General features: G+C 36.6%; 1 protein-coding gene across 11 annotated transcripts in view; it reads right to left on the reverse strand.

The window, feature by feature from the left end:
- The window catches only part of ANKRD44 (ankyrin repeat domain 44), a 289,820-nt gene that overhangs the window by 83,979 nt on the left and 184,966 nt on the right, over window positions 1-20,875 (reverse strand). For 7 of the 11 annotated variants that reach the window (XM_088794450.1, XM_088794447.1, XM_088794444.1 and 4 more), the window contains 6 exons: window positions 14,957-15,071; window positions 8,311-8,393; window positions 7,110-7,173; window positions 5,040-5,108; window positions 3,864-4,004; window positions 2,135-2,215 (listed from right to left, as the gene is read on the reverse strand). In XM_088794450.1, the coding sequence (XP_088650576.1) occupies window positions 2,135-2,215; window positions 3,864-4,004; window positions 5,040-5,108; window positions 7,110-7,173; window positions 8,311-8,393; window positions 14,957-15,071 (553 nt within the window). Of the gene's footprint in view, window positions 1-2,134; window positions 2,216-3,863; window positions 4,005-5,039; window positions 5,109-7,109; window positions 7,228-8,310; window positions 8,394-14,956; window positions 15,072-20,875 lie in introns of all 11 variants that reach the window. The other 4 variants (XM_088794441.1, XM_088794448.1, XM_088794442.1 and 1 more) reach the window with 1 other exon arrangement.

Genomic DNA, 20,875 nt, shown 5'->3' on the forward strand with positions numbered 1-20,875 from the left:
ACTCAAATCAAAACTGTAAGATTCTAAGTATAAGCCTACACTTTAATATCTTCCAATGGAAAATTTCTATAGTTTACACACAAAAAACCTTAAAATGACATTTACCTATCTTTTGGCAAAAGGCAAAAGGAGTAAATAAATCACACAAAGACACAACTTAAAATGATAATTTAATTTCTAGAAAAATTGATGACAGCCAAATTTTTTAAACCAAATACCTACATGTCACATGATTTATCCATAAAATGCTCCATAGTAAATCAAACTATTACTGGAGTAGTTATATCTGTTCTTAGTGATTTGTGCCTTATGTAAAAGTCCTTTTTTATTTTGATAATTAAATGCCCATGGACAGGATCCAGGGTGTGATTCATTTTAAACTGAATCTGGCTCTTTAAATAAAACCATTCAATAGAAATAGCATTCTAGTGGACACACAATTTCCAGCTTCTGAAAAGATTACATTAGAAAATCAGTTGACAAATTTAATATGTAATTTGGAAAAGATTTGGAATTGCTCCCAATGAGTTATTTAATCCAGAAAAATACCTGAATTATACTACCAACAGTACTATTAGAAATAATAAAAGTGGTATAGAATTTAAATATTTTCCACACTGGTTTTTTTTTTTTAATTAAATTTATTGGGGTGACCATGGTTAGTAAAATTACATAGGTTTCAAGTGAAGTAAGACAGAAAAAGTCGAGCACCATATGACTTCACTCATAGGTGGGATATTAAACTGAAAGCTACATTGTTTTTTAAGGGAAAACAAATATAAAGTTTTAACCAGGAATGCTTATCTTTTTCCCCTCCCAGGAACCTGACTAGCAATTTTGGCACCTAAGCTACAAAATTGAGAGATGCACATTAGGTCAGGGGTGTATGTGGACAAGGGGAGTAGCCTCTCTACATATAAGAGCTCTCAGGCAGGCTGGTCCCTGACTTTCCCTGCTTCTCCTGCCTTTTCCCTCTCATCAGCTGCTCAGGCCCAGGGCAAGCTTACATTTCACCGGAGAAGAGAACATTTGTTGAGGAGGCTTAAAATTCTTTAATACTGTTATTTTAATTTTGGAATATTAGGGCAAAACCTTGGTCATTCTGCTTTATTCCCAGCTGTGTTTCCTGTCCCCACCTCAGGAACAGTTGAACTAATGTCCCACAACCCACACTGGAGCCACACTCTCCCTTTACCCTTCTAATGTCTATATACAACTTCTAGCTTCTAACTATATGCCATGATTTGGATATGGGAGGAGAGCCCAGTGGGCTGTAGGAAGACCCTAGAGTGGACGCAAGCATTCAGGTCACAGAAAAACTGGTTCCTCTGACAGGTGGAGAAAAGAATAAACAAGTTAAGGACTGTATGTGCGCAGACTATTAGAGCACTATATCCACTGGGTCCCTAGGGGCAGGACACCAAGTGTGGGCACCATTCATTCACGTGTTCACTTATCCAATACTTATTGAACACCAGCTATGTGCCGGTCACTGCACTGGCCAGCACTGCAGGCAGGACTCTCCAAGGATGAAGTGTGAGAACTCCCCGTGCATCCACACCCTGAGTGATGACAGTCACTCTAACCCCTCAGCATCTGTCAGAAGAAGCCAGAGAGAGGCAGGTGGGCTGAGGGGGGACTGGAGCAGCTGCCTGCAGAGAACAGGAGGCTGTTTGTAAGTTGATATGTATGTGTGTTGAGGACAAAGGGGAGAGTGCAAGTGGTGTATTTCACACTGAAATCCCAAAACAGTTATTTATAGAGTCTGCTAAATAGTTATCACCAGCTCATCAAAGGGGAGCCTAGGGCCCTGAGAGGAGTTCTAATATGTCACTTGGGCACATGATACATGACAGAGTCAGAAATGATATTTAAGACACCTGGTCCCCCAAATTGCTGACCACTCATGGTCATGACAAAGCTTACAATTTTAGAAAGAGTTCCCTGTGTGAAAATAGCACAACTGAAGGATGTAATAAAAGAACAGGTTCTTCTTCCTTAAAGACAAGCCCACATCACTTTCTCAGGATCTCAAGTGAAACCCCAAATAGTAAGGCTGGCTCACGTGGCAATCCAGAGAAGCAGATAAAGCATCAGTAATTGCACCTTGTGCTTAAGCTGAGAGGTAACTTACAATGCAGCTTCCTTTTCCTTCTGTTCTCTGGCTCTTTCAAGTTCTTCCGAATTCTCATGGGCATTTCCTAAGGTAGTCTTACTTCTCAGCATAAGGAAAAAGGAAATAAAAAATTACAATTAATTTTTTTAATAGCCAAGTTGCTAACGATTTTTGGTGCCATGTAAATCTCAATGATTTTCCCCCAAACCCAAAAGAAATAAGCACCAGTGAGTTTTCATTGAGGATAGACCTGGTTCTCTCTAATGCTATCCAGTAAATCTGTTGTCTCCCAAGCAATCCAATTAAGAATGCGACTTTCCTAAAAGTCCCACCCAAGTGTCAGTTACTTAAGACAACAATCAAGTTTTCCACACTTCCATAAATATTCTAAACTCCCCAAGTAAAAAGGAGGTGATTTAGCTTAAACTCTGACTCCTACCACATTCTTTGCTGCCTCCTTGCCAGTTCAGCATCTCACATACCTAGGAACGGGGTCCTGGTCACCCCTTATCTGCCAGAACAGTTGTTCATCATCTAGGATTCCTTTTTCAGCTTTTAACAGATGAAGTACATTTGTTACCCTAGTCTATTCCAAGTAAATAGCATACAGCCTGGCACAGAGTAGATACTCAATAAATGTTGAATTCATAACCTGCATGGCTATGGGATCCTGAGTGCTACATCTGACTTGTCAATATTATACAAATATGAAGGGGAAAACAAGCAGTGTTTTCCAAACTATGGAAATATGGATCACAACCCATCACTAAATTGTAAGGTCAATTTTATGGGTTGCCGTCAATAGTTTGGTGTGTTTTTTTTAAATACAAGTGAAAAAGAAAGTATCAGACTGCATTACACATAGTAAAAGTAAATATGGTTTTATGAAATATTTGTTTCCATTTTACATACAAATAAATAAAATATACATACGTGATTGTATGTACTGGGTCATAATCTAAAAATGGGCTTCTTACTGTGAGTCACAGTTTGAAAGCCACTGCTCTACAAGAAAAGGAATTAAAACTGACCCAGAATCAATTCCACAGCACAAGGCGGCCAATAACCCAAGAGTTCTCCAGAGAGGGTCACTGAAAAGTTCCTATGAAGGAGGCCCTGGTCCTTATATCTTTGACTATAATCTCATAAACTGTGAGCACCTCTCCCACTTTCCCCGCCCTACACTGGTTCGCTTGCTTCTGCTTCCCATTCCTAGCTACCCAGAATCCCAACATGTCCAGGGCAACCAACTTCCTGTCCTCCAGCTCCTGAAAGAGCATTCTCACACAGGTTTGGAACAATAGTGCCTATTTTATACATTCTGACACCGCATTTGAAGGTTACTGGGATCATGCAAACCTAGATGGATATTTTCGACACATGACATATTAGCAAATGTCAGTTTTACAGCAAATGAAGCATTTAAGTGGTGATAATGAAAACTGCAGCATATGACAAAATAAATTACAACAGATTTTGAATGAACTAAAAACCTGCTCTTGACAGCTCCACTTGGCATTCAACCCCAAAACAGAGAAGTAATTGTGCAGTGACATGTAATGATCACACATAAAGAGAGCAAAATGGGAAAACTGAGGTTAGAGATGAAGCAATTCTAATTCCTTTGGGTCTCAGTGAGAAAGATTCTTCTGTCACAGTTTCTGTGAGGCAGAATGAACTAAACTTAGCAAACCCTCCCCCTCCACGGCCCTACTCCCAGAAGAAACAGAAAAAAGGCTGTTTTTACTTTCTATCCATGTCTGATGCAGCAGCATAGTGCAACGCTGTCCGTCCCCAGTCGTCTGTTTCATTAACGTTGGCCCCTGTGGTCACTAATGTCTTAATACAGTGGAAATGACAATTTGCAGCTGCATAGTGCAAAGGGGTCCTGGAAAACAAAAGGCAATTTATTACTTCACTCAGTCTGAAAAACAGCCCCATCATCAGCACGAGCACTGACAGCAGAATTCCTATGGGTGTGGAAAGCTCTTCATCTCTCAGAGTGTGGAAGTGAAGGGAGACGCCTTCCTTTGACTGTGTAAATTGGAACTGAGGCTACAAAAACAGTGGCTTCAGACAAGGCCATCCACCCATGGATCTATCCTTTCTTCCCATTCCTCGTGCCTATCCTGGTTCAGGTAACATTTTGCTCATTTGGACTATCGCAATACCATCCCTACCAGCCTCCTTAGCTCAAATCAAACTTCCACTGAGTTTCTAGTTATGATGCACAAAGAACTAGGTTTTCTAAGACCCACCCACATATGACAATCCTGTCCCAAAACTTTTGGTCTTCCCCACTGAACAAAGCCTTGATTCCTTAGTCTGGAATTGAAGACCTTCCCAAGCTTGGTCCCAATCTACTTGTAGGGAGTACCTTTCGCTCTCCCAGATGAGCCCATTATTGAATCCAAACTAAATGACCTGAGGTGTTCCCTATTATATCCACACTTCCCTCTATCTTTGCCCATGTGTTTTCTTCCCTGGAATGCCCTTTCCTAAATCACTTCTACACATCAAAACCCAACTCATCCTTCAAGCCCAGAAGTTCTTCCTTTTGTCTGGGATTGTTTAGCTCTTATCTGGGCCTCTCTTGAGCTCCCATCATATACTCCCTTCATGTTTGTTATTGGTGTTGTCTCACCTTCTCCACTAAACTATAAGCTCTTTGAGGGTCGGGATGAAGGTTAATGGAAAGAACAATGACCAAGGAATCAGAAGCCCCGGGCTTCAGTCTGGGAGAGATGCTTTTCTTGGGCCTTGTGCCTGCTTTACTGGCGTTTCAATACAAGAAGGGATGCCCTGAGGATGGAATCTCCCCAGTTAGCTTCCCTGTTTACCATTTAAACATAACAGGACTTCCAGATGGACTGCTCCTGATCCTTTTATTTAGGCACTTGAAACAGAGTTCTCTGTTACATACCTCCCACACTTGTCCTTTTTATGGAAATCCGCTCCACTGCTCTGCAAGAGTTTTATACATTCCACATTACTAGAAAGACAGGGAAAACATCATTAAGATAGTAGAGGTTAATTGCTGGACTATCTTCAGAATGAGCTGTTTTCTGCAGAGTGCAGGCGGAGATGAACTGATCGCTTCAGCTTTAAATTCTGCTAACACAAAAATAACCTGAACATATTAGATTAATGCCATATTAAGGATCCAAAGTCCTAAAATTCTTTTCTCAAAGCTAATAAATCAATACTTTAAAGAACTTGTTGAAACATTTTCAATTCCATGACTAAGGAATTTAATGACTATTACATGATTAAACCTTTCAGTGATGGTTTTCATTGTTTATCTTAAAATTCTCTTTCAAAACTATCAAGAGTTAATGAAACAACCCTTTAAACCTGTAATAATTTCTTGTCACCTTTAAACAATGAGCCAGAGTGGATGAGCATTACATTGTATCACAGCAGAGTGAATTCATCATGATGACCATTTTCAACCCAGACTCTCCTTAATGAAAAATGAAACAGCTGCATTTCCCTGTCTTTGTGATCTGGGTAAGTGAATGTGCAGAACCAAGGCCGAAAATGTTGTAATGGAGTACAGTGATCTTCCAAAGCTTCTTTGTCATTCACAGAAGCAATCGATCACATTTAGTAGAGAGAAAAGGACCCACTGAAGTGCATTTTCCTATTGAACAGCATGTAGCTAAGTATTAATTCTAACAGGAGTTTCAGACATGAATCTAGAATGGTGTGTTGTCACCTTCTGTACAGGTCTGATATTTTTTAAAATGTGGGCATAAAATAAGACAATCGTCCATCATTGTTTTAAACTTGGGATGCTAAGAAGTGGCTTAGGATTTACTGTTTTATTATCTTTTAAATAATAAAAATGATCTCATTAATGATAAACCTGAGCAGGGCTATTCCCATCCCATATCCACACTTCATAGCCACCTTTCTCAGAGAAATAGGTGTTTCAGTCATAAAACAAGAACTTTCTGAGACCATTATGCATTGGTGTAGATTGCAAGTTGATATAAAGCACCTGTCCTTACTGAATGAAGCCAAAGGATCAAAGGCAGAGATAGAGCTCAGTTGTGTAGCTCATTAAACTCACATGATTTGGGGGAATGAGGTGGGGAGAAGGAGGTTCTTTAAAAAAAAAATAGTACAAAATTATGAATATAAAACTAGATATAAGATTGCAGAAGGGAACCATGCAAGCAAGGGGCATTAAAGCTTCACACTCAATCCACTTCTGATAAATAGGTAATGCCTTTAGTAATATACAGATAAATGGAGAAACGTTGCTGTTCCTTAAGGACTAAGAAATTGATTAAGAACCAGCACCTTACCAAAACAAGGTCATTTGAGAGATGATTTGTCAATGTGTGGTCATACATCAACAATATATCAATCAGAGCCTTAATCTAGCCACTGATATGAAAAGGAGTAGCTGATGAAAATTCTCTTTACAACTTAAAAAAAAAAAGGCAAGGATTAAATCACTTCTTTCCTAGTCTTTGGGTTTTCTCAACCATTGTTCACATTCAATCATTATAAAGACTTAAAAATCAATTTTGAAATAAGGATGAAAAATGTTTGAAAATGAACACGAATTAACTCAATCTTGAATTCCCTTGATCATCACCCACCTACCAGCAACCAAAAGGAAAATCTTAGGGACAAATCTCAAATTATTTTCTTTCAGTACAGGGAGTACCAAGTAGATGCATATTCTATAGGCTGAAAATCTACAATTAAAAAAAAAAAAATGGAAAGAAAAGAAAGTAAAGGGAGAGAGGTGAAAACAAATGAAAAAATATTTTCTACATGAGATGGGCTAAAATTTTTCTTTGGAAAAACAAAAATGCAAATAAGTAAACTGGAAATGGAACAGTGATACTTGGTTTTGGTAGAAATGATTTTTGCCCATTTTACTAGGGAAACTGACTGATTCACAGACAACTTAAGTCAATTAAGATGAATTAGTATTTAAGTCATACAATAACAATTAAAATTGCTAACTACTCACCCTCCTGCAGCAGCAGCATGAAGGCACGTTCTTCCAAATTTATCTGGGGTGTCTATTTCAAAGCCTGCAGACAGCACGTGCTCATTACTAAACAAGGATACTATGCTATACTTTTGTCCTAGTTAAACCACAAGAAACATTGCAGAGACAGAAAAATCAGTTAGTAGAAAAACCAGGACGCAAGCAATTGTAGTCAGAAAGAGGTTGTCATGGAAACGAATGGCAACTGCTCAAGCTTGGCAATTTTATGGGAAGAACCGTGAAGTCAAGAAGAATTTATTTTCACATTCAGCTCTGAGTGAAACACAGCCCCCATATTTCAATCCCAGGTTGGAAATTTATGAAACCAATTTGAGGTAAGTAGGGCAATAGATAGGCAGACAGAACACATGGAGAAAACATGGAAGGAAAAGGAGTAATCTTAACATGCTGGAATAGATATTTTCTTAAGTGTATGATGAGCTTTCAGTTGGTTTAAGATTTGGGAAACATGCTTTCATGCAGGGATTATTTTTACACATGCCAAAAGCAGTGAAAGCAGAATCAACCATAGGTAAAATACTTAAAGGAAAAAAATGCCTCTGTAATATCTGTTGAATTAATTAATAAACAATCTTTGCTTTGCAAATCTCTGTCACCTTTGAAAGCCAGGAATATGGAGGTTGGCAGAAGCAGTGATAAGAAACATTAGCAAAGCTCCAAACCAGGAGGAATTTTTTGGTTCCAAATAGTCCCACATTAAAAAAATAAAAATTAAACCTAGTTGGCGGGGGATCAACCATAGTGATTTTTTCAGAGCCCACAGAGTTGGAAGGTAACATAATTATTTTCTACAGTCAAAATGTGGGGGATCTGGCCTTTTTCCTTTGCGGAAAAATATTAAAGGTTAAGCCACCATTTTAAGTCTTAAAGATGTTCTGTCTGATTATGACAAACTTTCTATAAGCTATGGCCATCCCTGTTTGTCTCTCAGTCAGGATCAGCCCCGCTTTAACTTGAAAAACAGACAAGACTCTCATTCAGGGGCAGGAATACTGACATTCCGACACTTCCAACACCAAGGACTGCTGGGAGCTGTCCCCAGAGCAGATAATGATTGACGTGAAGCACAGCCAGCCTCTCACTCAGAGCAGACACTTGAAGCCATGTGGCTCGCTTACAGGACACATTAAACCTCATCTGTGGGAATGGAGTTACTTACCTGATGATAACAACTTTCTGCAGCAGTCAGAGTGAGCATTTAGGGCAGCTAAATGTAAGGGGAACATGCTATGGATTCCACACCTGAGGAGGAAAAACAGAGCAGCTCATGGTAACAGACCTCAAGATAGATGCAGAAGGACAAGTACCAGTTCTCTGATGGAAATTAAATCCATGACATCTCACTCAGGGACTCTTGGATGAAATAACTTTGTAATTCTTCCACTCGAGAAATAATGATGCAATCATTCTCTACCTTCAAATAATCAAGTATTGGACCTAAATCAGAATTAAAAGCCCATAGAAATAGGGATGTATATTTTTAAGAAAATGTTTCACGTCAACATTATGTGACATTTTACATTTAAAATTAATTTCCCTTCCTTTTCTCTTGCAGGTTATCAATTTGACGTCTCTGTTCATTCGTTCATTCACTCATCTGTTGCACACTTTGTAAGTATCAGACACTATACGAAGAGCTACGGATAACAAGATACTCTCAACTTCGAAAAGCAACCTGTTTTATCCCTTGAATTAATAAATAAAGATTTATTGTTGACCAATTATGTGCCAAGCACTTTGCTAAGAGTTAATAATGGCTGTGTTATTGAAAATAAAATTTTAGATGAGAATAAAAACTGTTTACCTTTTGCAAGTACAACTTCACCTTTCTAATAGACTTTTATATTGCACATTAACCCACATCAGGATACCGGCAACATAAACGCAGTTAAAAGTAATAAACATTATCTTGCATACATTTCATAAATCTAGCATAAGGGAACCTAACAATATTACAGAAAGAAGCTAGAAAAGGACTTTTTTGACCAATCTCCCACCACAACACAGTCCCCAGGATGATCTCTTAAGGGAAAGGCAGCCTTCTGACGGCAGCACCTTCAGAATTAAATTCTCGTCCTCTTGCCCATCACCTCTCCTCGAATAAGGACCCAAAGCTGGGTGCTGAATTGTAGTTCTTAACAAACAGCACCACCAGGCGATTTCTGTGTATTTATAAGCATTTATAATGTTAGTGATAATTTCTCATAATATCTCATTATATTCATATATTTCAGATTCCATAAATCCTCTGCACAACACAAGCAAGTACATCTATTTACAGCTTTAATTATCCAAGTTTCTTCTTCAGCAAAAAGTGGCCCATTTTTAGATTCTAGTCTTTGTTTAAAAAACAACAACACATGTGATTTGAATTTGTTAAGTTTTGGATATGTGAATTTTATTTGCTATCTCAAAAGTTATTATGATGTGTGCAGACTAGGTGAAAGTATATACATGTTCACAGATATTTCATAGTATTCAGTGTTCTGCAAGATCTGAGTCTGCCAGCAATTAACCACCTCTCTCTCTCCACAAAAACTTCTTTCTATTTACTAGTGTTTTTGTTCAGTCTTCCCTCTGTTCATTTTTCTTTCCCTATATGGAGATTTCCAACCCAGTGTATATAATAGCCCGCATCCATCAAGAGATGCAATTTGCCCGTCTTCCGGGCAGTGTCACGCAGAGGAGAACTGCTTGTAATTGCCTCTCTCATCATTTACCCCCAAAAAAATTCTGAAAAGCAATTGCATCAGTGACAACCTTCACGCTCATGAAAAGGAGGAGGGAGTTGGAGGATGGGAGAAAAGCTTTTCTATTTATGCTACTACGTATTTATATTGCCTCTCTTGATGCCAGTGAAACATACTCATTTTTAAAATATATAACATGGTTTAAAAGTTCTCACTCAATGGAACTTGAAGGTAATGAGCTTTTATCCAACCATTTAATTTATTTGGGGCAGTTAAGGCAAAAACATAGGATTAAATATCTCTGGACATTTGCAAGATGAAAATGGATAGAATATTTTCTAGGATGTTTTTAAGTTCCTAAAAGAACATGCCTGAAGTCAAGGACTGGATTATTGAAGATTTCTTTGAGCTTTCTTCATTCTTTATATATATGTTTTAATATTTTATATTATATATTATATACATGTTTATATATACACACATATACACACACATAGGTATATATACACTATATACAATATGTATCTTATATGTACAAAGATATATGTATATATACACTATATATAATATGTATCATATATATTTTATAAAGATGCATGAAAATATTTATATAAAATAATACAAGCAAATTAATTCAAGAAAAATCACATTAAACTCTATAAGAAACCAATTATGAAAACTTAAAAAAGTATAAGGGATAGTCTGACAGCAACAGTATTATAACATATTCCATAAACTTCATTATTAGTACTTCTAATCAACCTTACTACTTAACACCATTGTCTTTAGATAATTCATCACACTCTATGTTAGCTAATTATGTAATTTTTGTTGTTGTTACTTATAAACCTGACAAGATAAGGGAGGTAAATCTACTCTAAAAAATCTAGCAAAAATTCTGTTTGATGTATATTTTTTATTCCACAGTTAATAAACAGTCACTACCTTTAGTGTAGGCTATAAAAACATATTAATTTAGACTCAAGTAATATTGGCATTTGAACTTGAATATGCTGCTATGGTTCGAATAGGTAAACAAAACATCAGGTCAAGATTGGAAACAAAATAAAAGTAGAATTCAGAATCTCTTAATCACTTCAGAAATGATTCATACGTTTCAAAATAAAATTACTCCTTTATTGTTTTAAAATAAGCTCACCTATAAAGGAAGGATCATAAAACCTTTAGCAGGAAAATTAGGGTTTGGCTGTCTTTGTCAAATAAGAATCATCACTCTTACATCATCAGGTATACATTAAAGAAGATCAAGAAATAAAGATGTCAGCTAACACTAAACTTAACAATGCACAAATTACAGGAAAGAGGAGACCAATTCCTGTTAAATTGCTACATTTATTTGACCAGACATAAAATTAATGGAACACATTTGTATTAGCCATTTCTAATTTAGCTGTTAGCTGGCATCTTCCATCCAGTTACTTCAAAATAGATGAGGTCAGAATAAATTGTAGACAGCTATCAGAGGTGAGGAAAGGGCTTTTGCACCATTAGAATATCAGTTCTTTTAAGCCTTCCCCTTGGCACCAGAGAGACATGGCCATCCCTTCTCACATCTAGTCTTTTCTAGAGCCTTCCCTTAGACAATATGGTAAAGAACACTGTGGTTAAGGTGATGGAATCAGAAACTTCAAGGTTGAATTCTAGTTTTGCTACTTGCTAGCTATTTGACCTTCGGCAAGTACATAATGGTTCTCTTATCCAGAAAATAAAGATAACAACACTGTTGATCTTATAGAATAATTGTAAAAATTACTTGAAAAAATGCACACGAAGTGCTAAATAAAGGGTCTGGCCTTTGGTAAGCCTTTACCACACATGTTAATATTAATATTATAATTGTCTTTTGTAATTATTACTAGCTTAGTTGGGTAATCAGCAGTCATTTTTGAAGTTATAATCATGTTGTACCTCCTAAAAATCAGGCACGTGATTCCTAAAAAGCTAAGAATAAATTATGATCAGCTAGCATTTCTGTTACCTTTCTACATTTCAAAATCCTTTACTATAATTATCACACAACTCTCTGAAGGAAGGTAGGATTGGTTAATTTTTTTCCCACCAAGTGGGTGAAACAAAAATATTTGATAATTTTTGATCATCAAATGATTTTATGATTCTTAACTCACTGTTCAACCCAAATCAAATCAATTTCTTATTACTTTTATCTATGTCATTCCAAGTATTTATAATGTAACCCAGAATTACAGCACTTGAATATAACTGATAACAATGATGCCTGGTCCTTGATGTTTGCAACCTACAGACATTTTTGTGGTTCCTTTTGAATCAAGTCCTAATGAACCACTGTTACTGAAGGGAGCATTCTTATTCTTGGGTATGATGTGACAAAAGAAAGTAGATGTGGCTCTTTGAAGCTAGAACAATGTTTCCCTCCTCGGTGTCCTCAGGACACAGCACAGCCAATGGAAGGAAAGGCTATTTGAACAACACTGTTATTTCTAAGGCACTTTTGTCAAATTGTATGTGTTTGCAAAAACTGAAGGTAAAATAATTATGAGGAAATAAACTTTGTACTTATTGAGTTAAAAGTGTTTTTGGAAATTTTCAGTAAGGATTGGGCCCAGTTTATCTTTATTCCTCAAACAGATTCAAATCTGAAAGAAAAAAGAAATTCATGGTTGCTTGGCCAAGATTCCCCCAAGTAACCTGGAGTTGAAAGAAAAGTACCACTGAAAATACTAACACATCACAAGTGAACTTGGTCTGTGCCTAGATGTTTTTCTTCTGCTTAATGAACACTGGCTTTGGGTAGCGGTGATCTGGTTGGGAACTCCGGAATCTGGTCAAGAGACTCCTGAGTCCTCGCACAGTGCTATTTCCACATAATGAGCTGCTTCCTTCAACTTGCAACATCCCAGTCAAGAAGGTCTTTAGGCTTCAAGCAGATTCCTTTCTCTTCTGAAAGGAGACACCTACTGCTCTATTTGTCATCATGCTACTTCTCCTCTGTCTACTTCCAGCCTTGTCGTAAACAGGAGCCCTCATCATTTCTTCCCTGGACTTTCGCAAGAGACTGCCAATGGTTTTTGGTCTGGACCACCTCCAATATGTCTGGCATGCTATCAGAGCAATCTTTCACATGAATGGGATCAGTAGACACAACTTACCCTACACCCACGCACAATTTTTTAACAGCTTCCGAATGCCTCAGGATAGAATCCAATTCCTTAGCAGGGCACGCAAGGTCCTTCAAGATGTGACTCTTCCCGCCCTTCTACCTCATTTCCTTCCACTCCCCCAAACACATCAGATAATCCAGCCTTAGGAATTTGCTTTCAACACATTCACATGTTGTGCTTTGTATATACTGTTCCCCCTTCCTGCAGTGTCCTTCCTCACTTCCCCCTCTAGCTTTTAACCTCAGACAGTTCTGTCCACCAGGCAAACTCCTATCCATCCTTCCTTTTGCTGAAATGTCACCACTTTTGCAGAACCCAGCGAGTCAGTGTTACTCTGACTGGTCCCACAGCCTGGTCCAAACCTTCACCGTAACAAACCTCACAAAACTGCAATCATTTACTCATGGTCTTATCTCTACCACTAGACTGGAGCCCACAAGATCATTGAAACCTACCACACTTTCCTGGACCATTTATATTTTGGCTCATTCTCAAGCAAGATTTTTCAATTCTACTGCACAAAATTGACAAATAAAATATTTCTAATTTACACTGTCCCTCATATTGTTGTTCTCCTGAAAATTTAGTTATTGTTACCCACAGTCTCTGGGATCAAGGCTAAACTCTTTATTCAGGCATCTAAGGCCCTTGTTAATTTGATTCTACTACATATTACTAAGTAATAAAATACTAGTTAATATTTATTGATAGCTTACTATGTGCTATAGTAAGTTATTGTTCCAAGAGCTTTTTAACAGGATTATCTTGTTTAATAACCTTAACAGATACATTTATATAACTCATACTCATACAGATCTTAACCTACACCAGACAGCTTTACTAGTAATCAAGTCCTTTAATCCTCATAACGAACCTATGGATAAGTACTATTATTACTCTCATTTTTCAAGTGAATAAATCAAAAGCCCAGAGAGATTGATCAATGGGCTCAAGGTCACACAACTCACAAGTAAGGTGGCTTGGACGGGAGCCCACGTAGTGCCCATGAAAACCTGGGCTCCCAACCTGCCACCTGATGCTGCCTCTGGGCAGAGCATGGTAACATCACACTCCCTCTGCTCTGTCAGGGTAAGCTCTTCCCAGGATTGCACTCTCTTCATCTTTTGTTCCTGCTTTCCTCCCTGCTTGGGATGTCTGCCACCATCTGCTCTACTCAAATAATTCTCATACTCCAAAAGCCCACCTAAAACTCACCTTCTCCTTGAAGGCTTTTCTGAAAACTTAGGTCCCCTTTGACCTATCTCCTTCCTGTCTGCATTCTATGGCATATATTGTCTACACCAAACATTTTGCTACCTAAGTCCTGTTTCATTTAGGGCTTTATTTATCCTTTCTGGCATGGCTCTTTGTTGTAAGCAGGCCTTGGGCTGCCAATACAATTACGACCTTCTTGAAGGCACCAACCAGATAACTTACTTCTGAAATTTCCCATAGCACCCAGCATTGTGACAGACTGGTACAAATGCTTTACACATTCTTGTTGAACTGAAGGGTAAAATCAATTCAGGTCCCCTTTCCCTATGTAGCATATTTATTCAATTGTACCCTATGATTATATGATTAAAATGAAGCAAGCACCCTGAAAATATTCTGAATTTGCTCACTTATGTTTTATTTCTCCTGCTTTACTAACCTTGAACATTGCAAAGAACAGAAGAATATTAGAAAGCAGAATTAGGAATAAAGTTCAAGTCTCTTTAATTAAAACAACTGAATAGACCTCTTTCTGAGATAGCTGAAAAGTAAAATTGGTTTTTCCTGGCATCTCTCATTAAAAGTCACTTAATTTAGTTCAAATTTAATTTGTGTTTAGCATACTGGTTCAAATCCACCTTAACCTGGATAAATGGGAACTATCTACTGCATAACAGAATCCCTTTGGCAGTATTCCCACATGCGGCAATTATGCCACCATATTTGTGCAGTAACCTACTTGGCTGTGTCAGCTCCGCTGGTTATTAGGGTGTTAATCAGAAGCTCATGACCGTATCTTGCAGCCACATGGAGAGGAGTGTTGCCGTCCTTATCCACACAGTCAATTTCACCTCCTGGAAGACATTTTTTAATACAGGGTAACATAAGGATTCAGGTTGATTCAGATACTACCTTCTATGCCAGTCACTCATGTTGATCAATGTTGATTTCCTTTCTGCTCTGTGTGCTTGTCTGCTCTGAAGTCTAAGAATGCTTTTCAAGGGGACAATGCACCATCTGAAGTAGGAGTATTATTAAGTCAGCCTAGAGGGACGTCTACCAGAAATGCTTTTGGAAAATCTTTCCATATTGGCTTCTTTAAGGATCTAAAATCTTTCAACTAGATTCCTGCTCTGAAGGAGCAATGTAATCAAATTCCCAAAAAAAATGTAATTCTGAAGATGTATTCAATTTTAATTTTATCTGCTGAATTCAAGACCTCTGTAAACCTTATACTACAGTATAAGAACCAAAGGGAATCAAGAGTTCAGGAATATATTTTATGTAGTTCGATTATCTAATTTAAAATCTGATAAGTAAAAGCATAAACTATGAACTGAAGATGTCTATATTTATAAAAAATATCACATTAATCATCTATAGTCCATAATAATGTAATATTTTCATCTTATTTAGTTTTATTTTGCCTTATTTTTCCCCAACTTTTTATTTATTACATTTCTTTCTTTCTCCCCCTTTCCATATAGGTATATGTAAATATAATTAGTCTATGTATTCATATATTTGAAGAACCATTTAAAAATAAGTTAGACATCATGACTTTTCACCCTTAAGAATAAACTCTCCCATATAATCATAATTCCATCATCATACCCAAGACATTTAACCTGGATATAATAATTTTATATAATACACTGCATATTCCAATATTCCCAATTATCCCAAAAATGTACTTTCCAGCTTTTTTTGTTTTAATCCAGGATCCAATCAAAGATTCTGACAGCATTTGGTTGTCATGTCTCTTTAGTTTCCTTTAATCTAAAAAAATCTTCTTGCCACTTATATATGTATGTATATATGTATGTATTTATAGTCTCTCATGTGATTGCTATTTTTGAAGGCGAAGCCTAGATTCATGTACAATGCTCTGCATTCTGGAATTGCCTGATCATTCTTCATTACTAGATTCAGGCTAAACATTTTGCAAGAATACCCCAGAGTTGATGTACACTTCCCACTCCATTTCCTCAGCACAAACATAAAGTCAAGTTATTCCATTAATGGGTGATGCAAATTTTGAATACTTGCAATGGCTACAGAGTTTCAGTTTGGGAAGATGAAACAGTTCTGAAAATGGATAGCGATGATGGTTGCACAATAACGAGAATGTATTTACTGCCACTGAACCATACATTTAGAATTAGTTAAAATGGCAAATTTTATGTTGTGTATATTTTACGATGATAAAAAAGAGGTTTGATTACTTGGTTAAGGTGATGCCTCCCAACACTCTCTATTGCAAAAATACCTTTTCCCCTTATTGCTTGTAATTAACAAGCAATGTGTGGGGTGATACTTTGAGATTGTGCAAATATCCTATTTCCCAACAAATTTTCTCACAATGATTTTAGCATATACAGAGAGTACTTTGTTCAAAAGTTACCTGAATTCTTTATTTTGTGTGCTTATATTACCAATTTGACACATAGTGAGGATGGTTTTATTCTGTTTGTTTTCAAATTTTTTACTGGGTTTTGATTTTATCTTATTAATATGTAAAACATTCACGTTTCAAAAATCAAAATTCGATTTCTAGAAAGCTTCACTCTCATTTGTATCTCTTCCACTCATCCTCAACAATATTCTACAGTAATAATTTTCATTAGTTTTGGTTTCTGCTTCCTGTGATTCTCTGCAAAAACAAGCACATAGACTCTTTCACACCTTTACACCCCCCCCCCCCCACTTAACCATATATCCTGGAATTCACTCCTAGAGATCACTTCTTGGAAATCATCCTCGTTTTTGTACAGTTTTATTGTTTTCCATTGCATGAATGTACTAGTTAAGTGCACCAATCACATATGGATGAGCATTTAGGTTGTAATAATATTTATAAGGAACATGGCAGTGAATAACCTCATGCACATGTTGTTTCCTATTTGTTGGGTGTATCTTCAGCGTAAATTCCCAGAAGGAGGATTTCTAAGTCAAAGGGTTAATGAGTATGTGGTTTTGTTAGATTTTACAAATTTCCCTCTTTAGACACTGTAATTTTGCAATTACAGCATCAATGTATGAGTAAGCCTTTTCCCCACAGCCATGTGAAGCTTTTGAGTAACTGCCATCTGATGGGTGAGAACTGGCATCTCAGTATAGTTCTCACTTGAATTTCTCTTATTAAGAAAGTTGAGCATCTTTCCATATATCGAAGGACCATTTGTTTATATTTTTCTATGAACTATTTGTTCATGACTTTTGCCTGTTTTTCTAAGTGTGTGTGTGTGTGGGGGGGTGTCTTTTATTCCTTGATTTTTCAAGGGCTCTTAAAATATTTGGGAGATTACTCATTTATCAGTAATACATGTTGCAAATATTTCCCCCTTAAGTTTTCATTTGTCTTTGGTGTTTTACCCTGATTACTTTTTGGCGGTGGGCAGGGGTGATGTATCAGTCTTTTCTTTTATTGGTCTTAGGTTTTGAGTTGTAGTTAGAAAGGCTTCCTCCACACTCTGGCAATAAAAAAAATTGACATGTTAAAATATTTGCAACATGTATTACTGATAAGTGGGTAATCTCCCACATAATTTCAGAGCCTTTCAAAATTAATAAATAAGGAGGAATCAAGAAGAAGGTGGGACAGGGAGTGACTGTTAATGGGTATGAGGTTTTTTTGGAGGGTGACAAAATTACCTGGAATTAGATAATGGTGGTGGTTACAAAACCTTGTGAAAATATGAAAATCTACTGAACTATGTACTTTAAAATGGTGAGTTTTATGGTATGTGAATTATTTCCCAATAAAAAGGAAAGGCCTGAAGGAAGTTACAGAAAAAGGTGAGTGAGCAGAGAGAAGCAGACCAGGGAGAAAAAAAATACATAGTATGTACTTGTACTTATGGAAGCCAATATGCACTTCTAGCTTGATAAAACAGCACCCAGTATATAGGGCACAGAATGTAAGTTATTTTGAGGCTCTATTTCCTGGCTATCCTGTTCAGAAGCAAATGTCTGCATCATTATGGAAGCAGTAAGTTACTAAATTGCAGATCATGCTCTTAGATATCAGGTATTTTAGAGGTCTCATTAGCAAATTTTGTTTCACAAAACAGTCTATGTATTTCCCTCAAATCTTGAACTTTATTCTCATTATCAATTATATTGAACTTAAGGAAGCTGAAATTTTAAATCTATAATATACTATTACAAGACACAACATTAATACCATAATGCTTAGTTTGTATATCCGAACTATATACACATATCTGTATATGCCAGAATAAAAAACATAAAATCTTGAAAAATATAAACATTACATGAATGGCTTAGACCAATCTAGAAAGATACTATATGCATTTGTTTTACATAATGTTTCTCATTGAGAAAGTAATATTCTCTTTCTAGAAAATTTAGACAATGCAATGAAATAAAGAGAAGAAAACAGAAGTCACTGAATATCCAAGATAGTCAGTATTCATATTCTGGAAAATTTCCTTCCAGTTGGGTGTGTATATATGTAGAAATTTCCCATGATTGAGCTCATAGTGTAGAAAGAGTTTGGTATCATGCTTTCCCCCCGAACATTTCATCACAAACACTTCCCATGTCATTAATTTGCTTCATTAATGTAAATATGAATGGATCAGAAGAATATGAATATTTTTAAGGCCCTTGATAAACACTGGCAAATTGCTTTTGAGAAAGGCTGTGCCCATTTGCACTTCCATTAGCAAAATATTTGAAACCTACACCAAAAAGAGTGTCTTCTCAGATCTGGGGGAAGAGCATGAACTTCCAGGCCAAGACATTGTCTCTTATAATATGACCACTATATAACTGTCACAATAATATCCATTGCATGGTCCTTCATTCTAGTGAATTCTATTATTGGTCACTATTACCATCAGCTCCCTAAGACTTATTTTTCAGCAAATATTTTTTTCTAGCCATGTATATTGGTAAAACATAGAGTTAGTGAATAAGAATCTTTGCTACAAAGTGAAATAATTACCAAAGATTAGCGGGCTTTGTAGAGGGGCAAATGCTTCAAAAACTGCAATTAGCACATATGTACATACATTTACACAGGATTAAAATGCTTTACAGACAAGACTTCTGTATGTAGAGCTTAACTTGAAAAATCAATCTACTGTCAATAAGTTTGCACATTTGGGGTTTGCAACTTAATAGCTGTTTACAAAAGGGTAATCCTTTTTCATTTTGATTGTGACAGAAAAATATAAATGAAAACTTGAATACAAATGCTGGCCTTTCCTCAAATCTTTCTTTCTGTGGTATAGTAGCTATTTTTAAAACCAGTTGCTCAAATAGACTATAATCATTTCCGTAAAAGTAAAAGTAATAATTGCATATTTTATGTTATGTATATATACATTCTGAAATGTACTGAAAAATATGGAAGTTTCACCAAATTATCAACAGAAATTCTTGGGATGGAGTTGGGGAGACACATTGGTGGGGATCATGGGGGTTCTCTTTGATTTGATATTCTTCAACAGTAAGCATGTACTAATTTTATAATCAGGAAAAATAATTTTAAAAAATTAGTTATGGTGATCTTCTAAGGACTCAAGAGATATTTCATTATGATCTGAACTTAGAAGCATTCAATTTTGATCAATCATTTTTATGACTTGATGGTGGTCTTGGGGACAGGCATCCACCTGGTCTCCATGGATACCATAGAACAGTGTGGAGTACAGGTACCTATCTAAGAACTGCCCACAGTCATTGGCCTAAAAGGTCCATCTTTGGAGCTGATCCGGGGAGACGTGAGAGGCAGACCCTTAGACTTTAAAAAGTCTTTGCCCTGGACACACACTACATCATTCCACATCATTCCCAATCAAGAGGCACCAAACTTTTCTTAATAAATGTTAGGGCCTCCATATTTACCAGCCTCAAATATGCCAAAAATTGGGTAGGGAAAGGAAAGACTGAAAAATATTGAAGAGGATGTAAAAGAGGGCTGAGTTGATAAAGTTTCTTGTACTAGCATTTAATAAGTCAATTTAAAACTGTAAAAATACAGATAACTTCCACATATGCTTTTACTGTTATTTAAAATATATTGCAGGAGAACATCATAACTCAATGGAAAAATAAAAGAGAGACTATGTATTTGTTATTCAGAAATATGTTTTACATTAAAGTAGGACCTCTAGATGAATGAATTTCTATTTTGCAGTTACTCCCTAAAACTTTCCATTTTCACCTGAAACCATTTAAAATTTGCTTGGAATGCAAATTAAGTATCCTTACTATTCATTTAAAGGTTGCAAGTTAAATATCAGTATTCTATCATTGCTAATTAGTGAGGAAAATAAATATTTGTGAGTTTAGAAGTATGCAAAGCACGTCAGAGGGATAATTTATGGAGTATTGTTTAAGTATTCATCTGACATGAGTTTTCATCGCACAAACAAGAATGGTCATCTTAGTAAGTTGCCTTGGAAGAACTGTGAGCCAAAAGGTCAAAAATCTCAGTGAATCATCCTAACCTATCACTTGACTCTTCCTTTTCAAACTCTATTTATAAAGCTTCTTGAAGAAAACATGATTTTTGAACTTTTGTAACCTACTGAACAGCATCTGAGCAGCTGCCTAGTGCAAGTGGCTGCATCAAATGCCTTCTGATACTGATACTATACTGTCTCCCTTCAGTTCTTTCCCTCTC

Source organism: Rhinolophus sinicus, chromosome 17 (genome assembly GCF_057876585.1).
Source record: "Rhinolophus sinicus isolate RSI-liver-muscle chromosome 17, RSI-T2T, whole genome shotgun sequence".
Taxonomy (NCBI): Eukaryota; Metazoa; Chordata; class Mammalia; order Chiroptera; family Rhinolophidae; genus Rhinolophus; species Rhinolophus sinicus.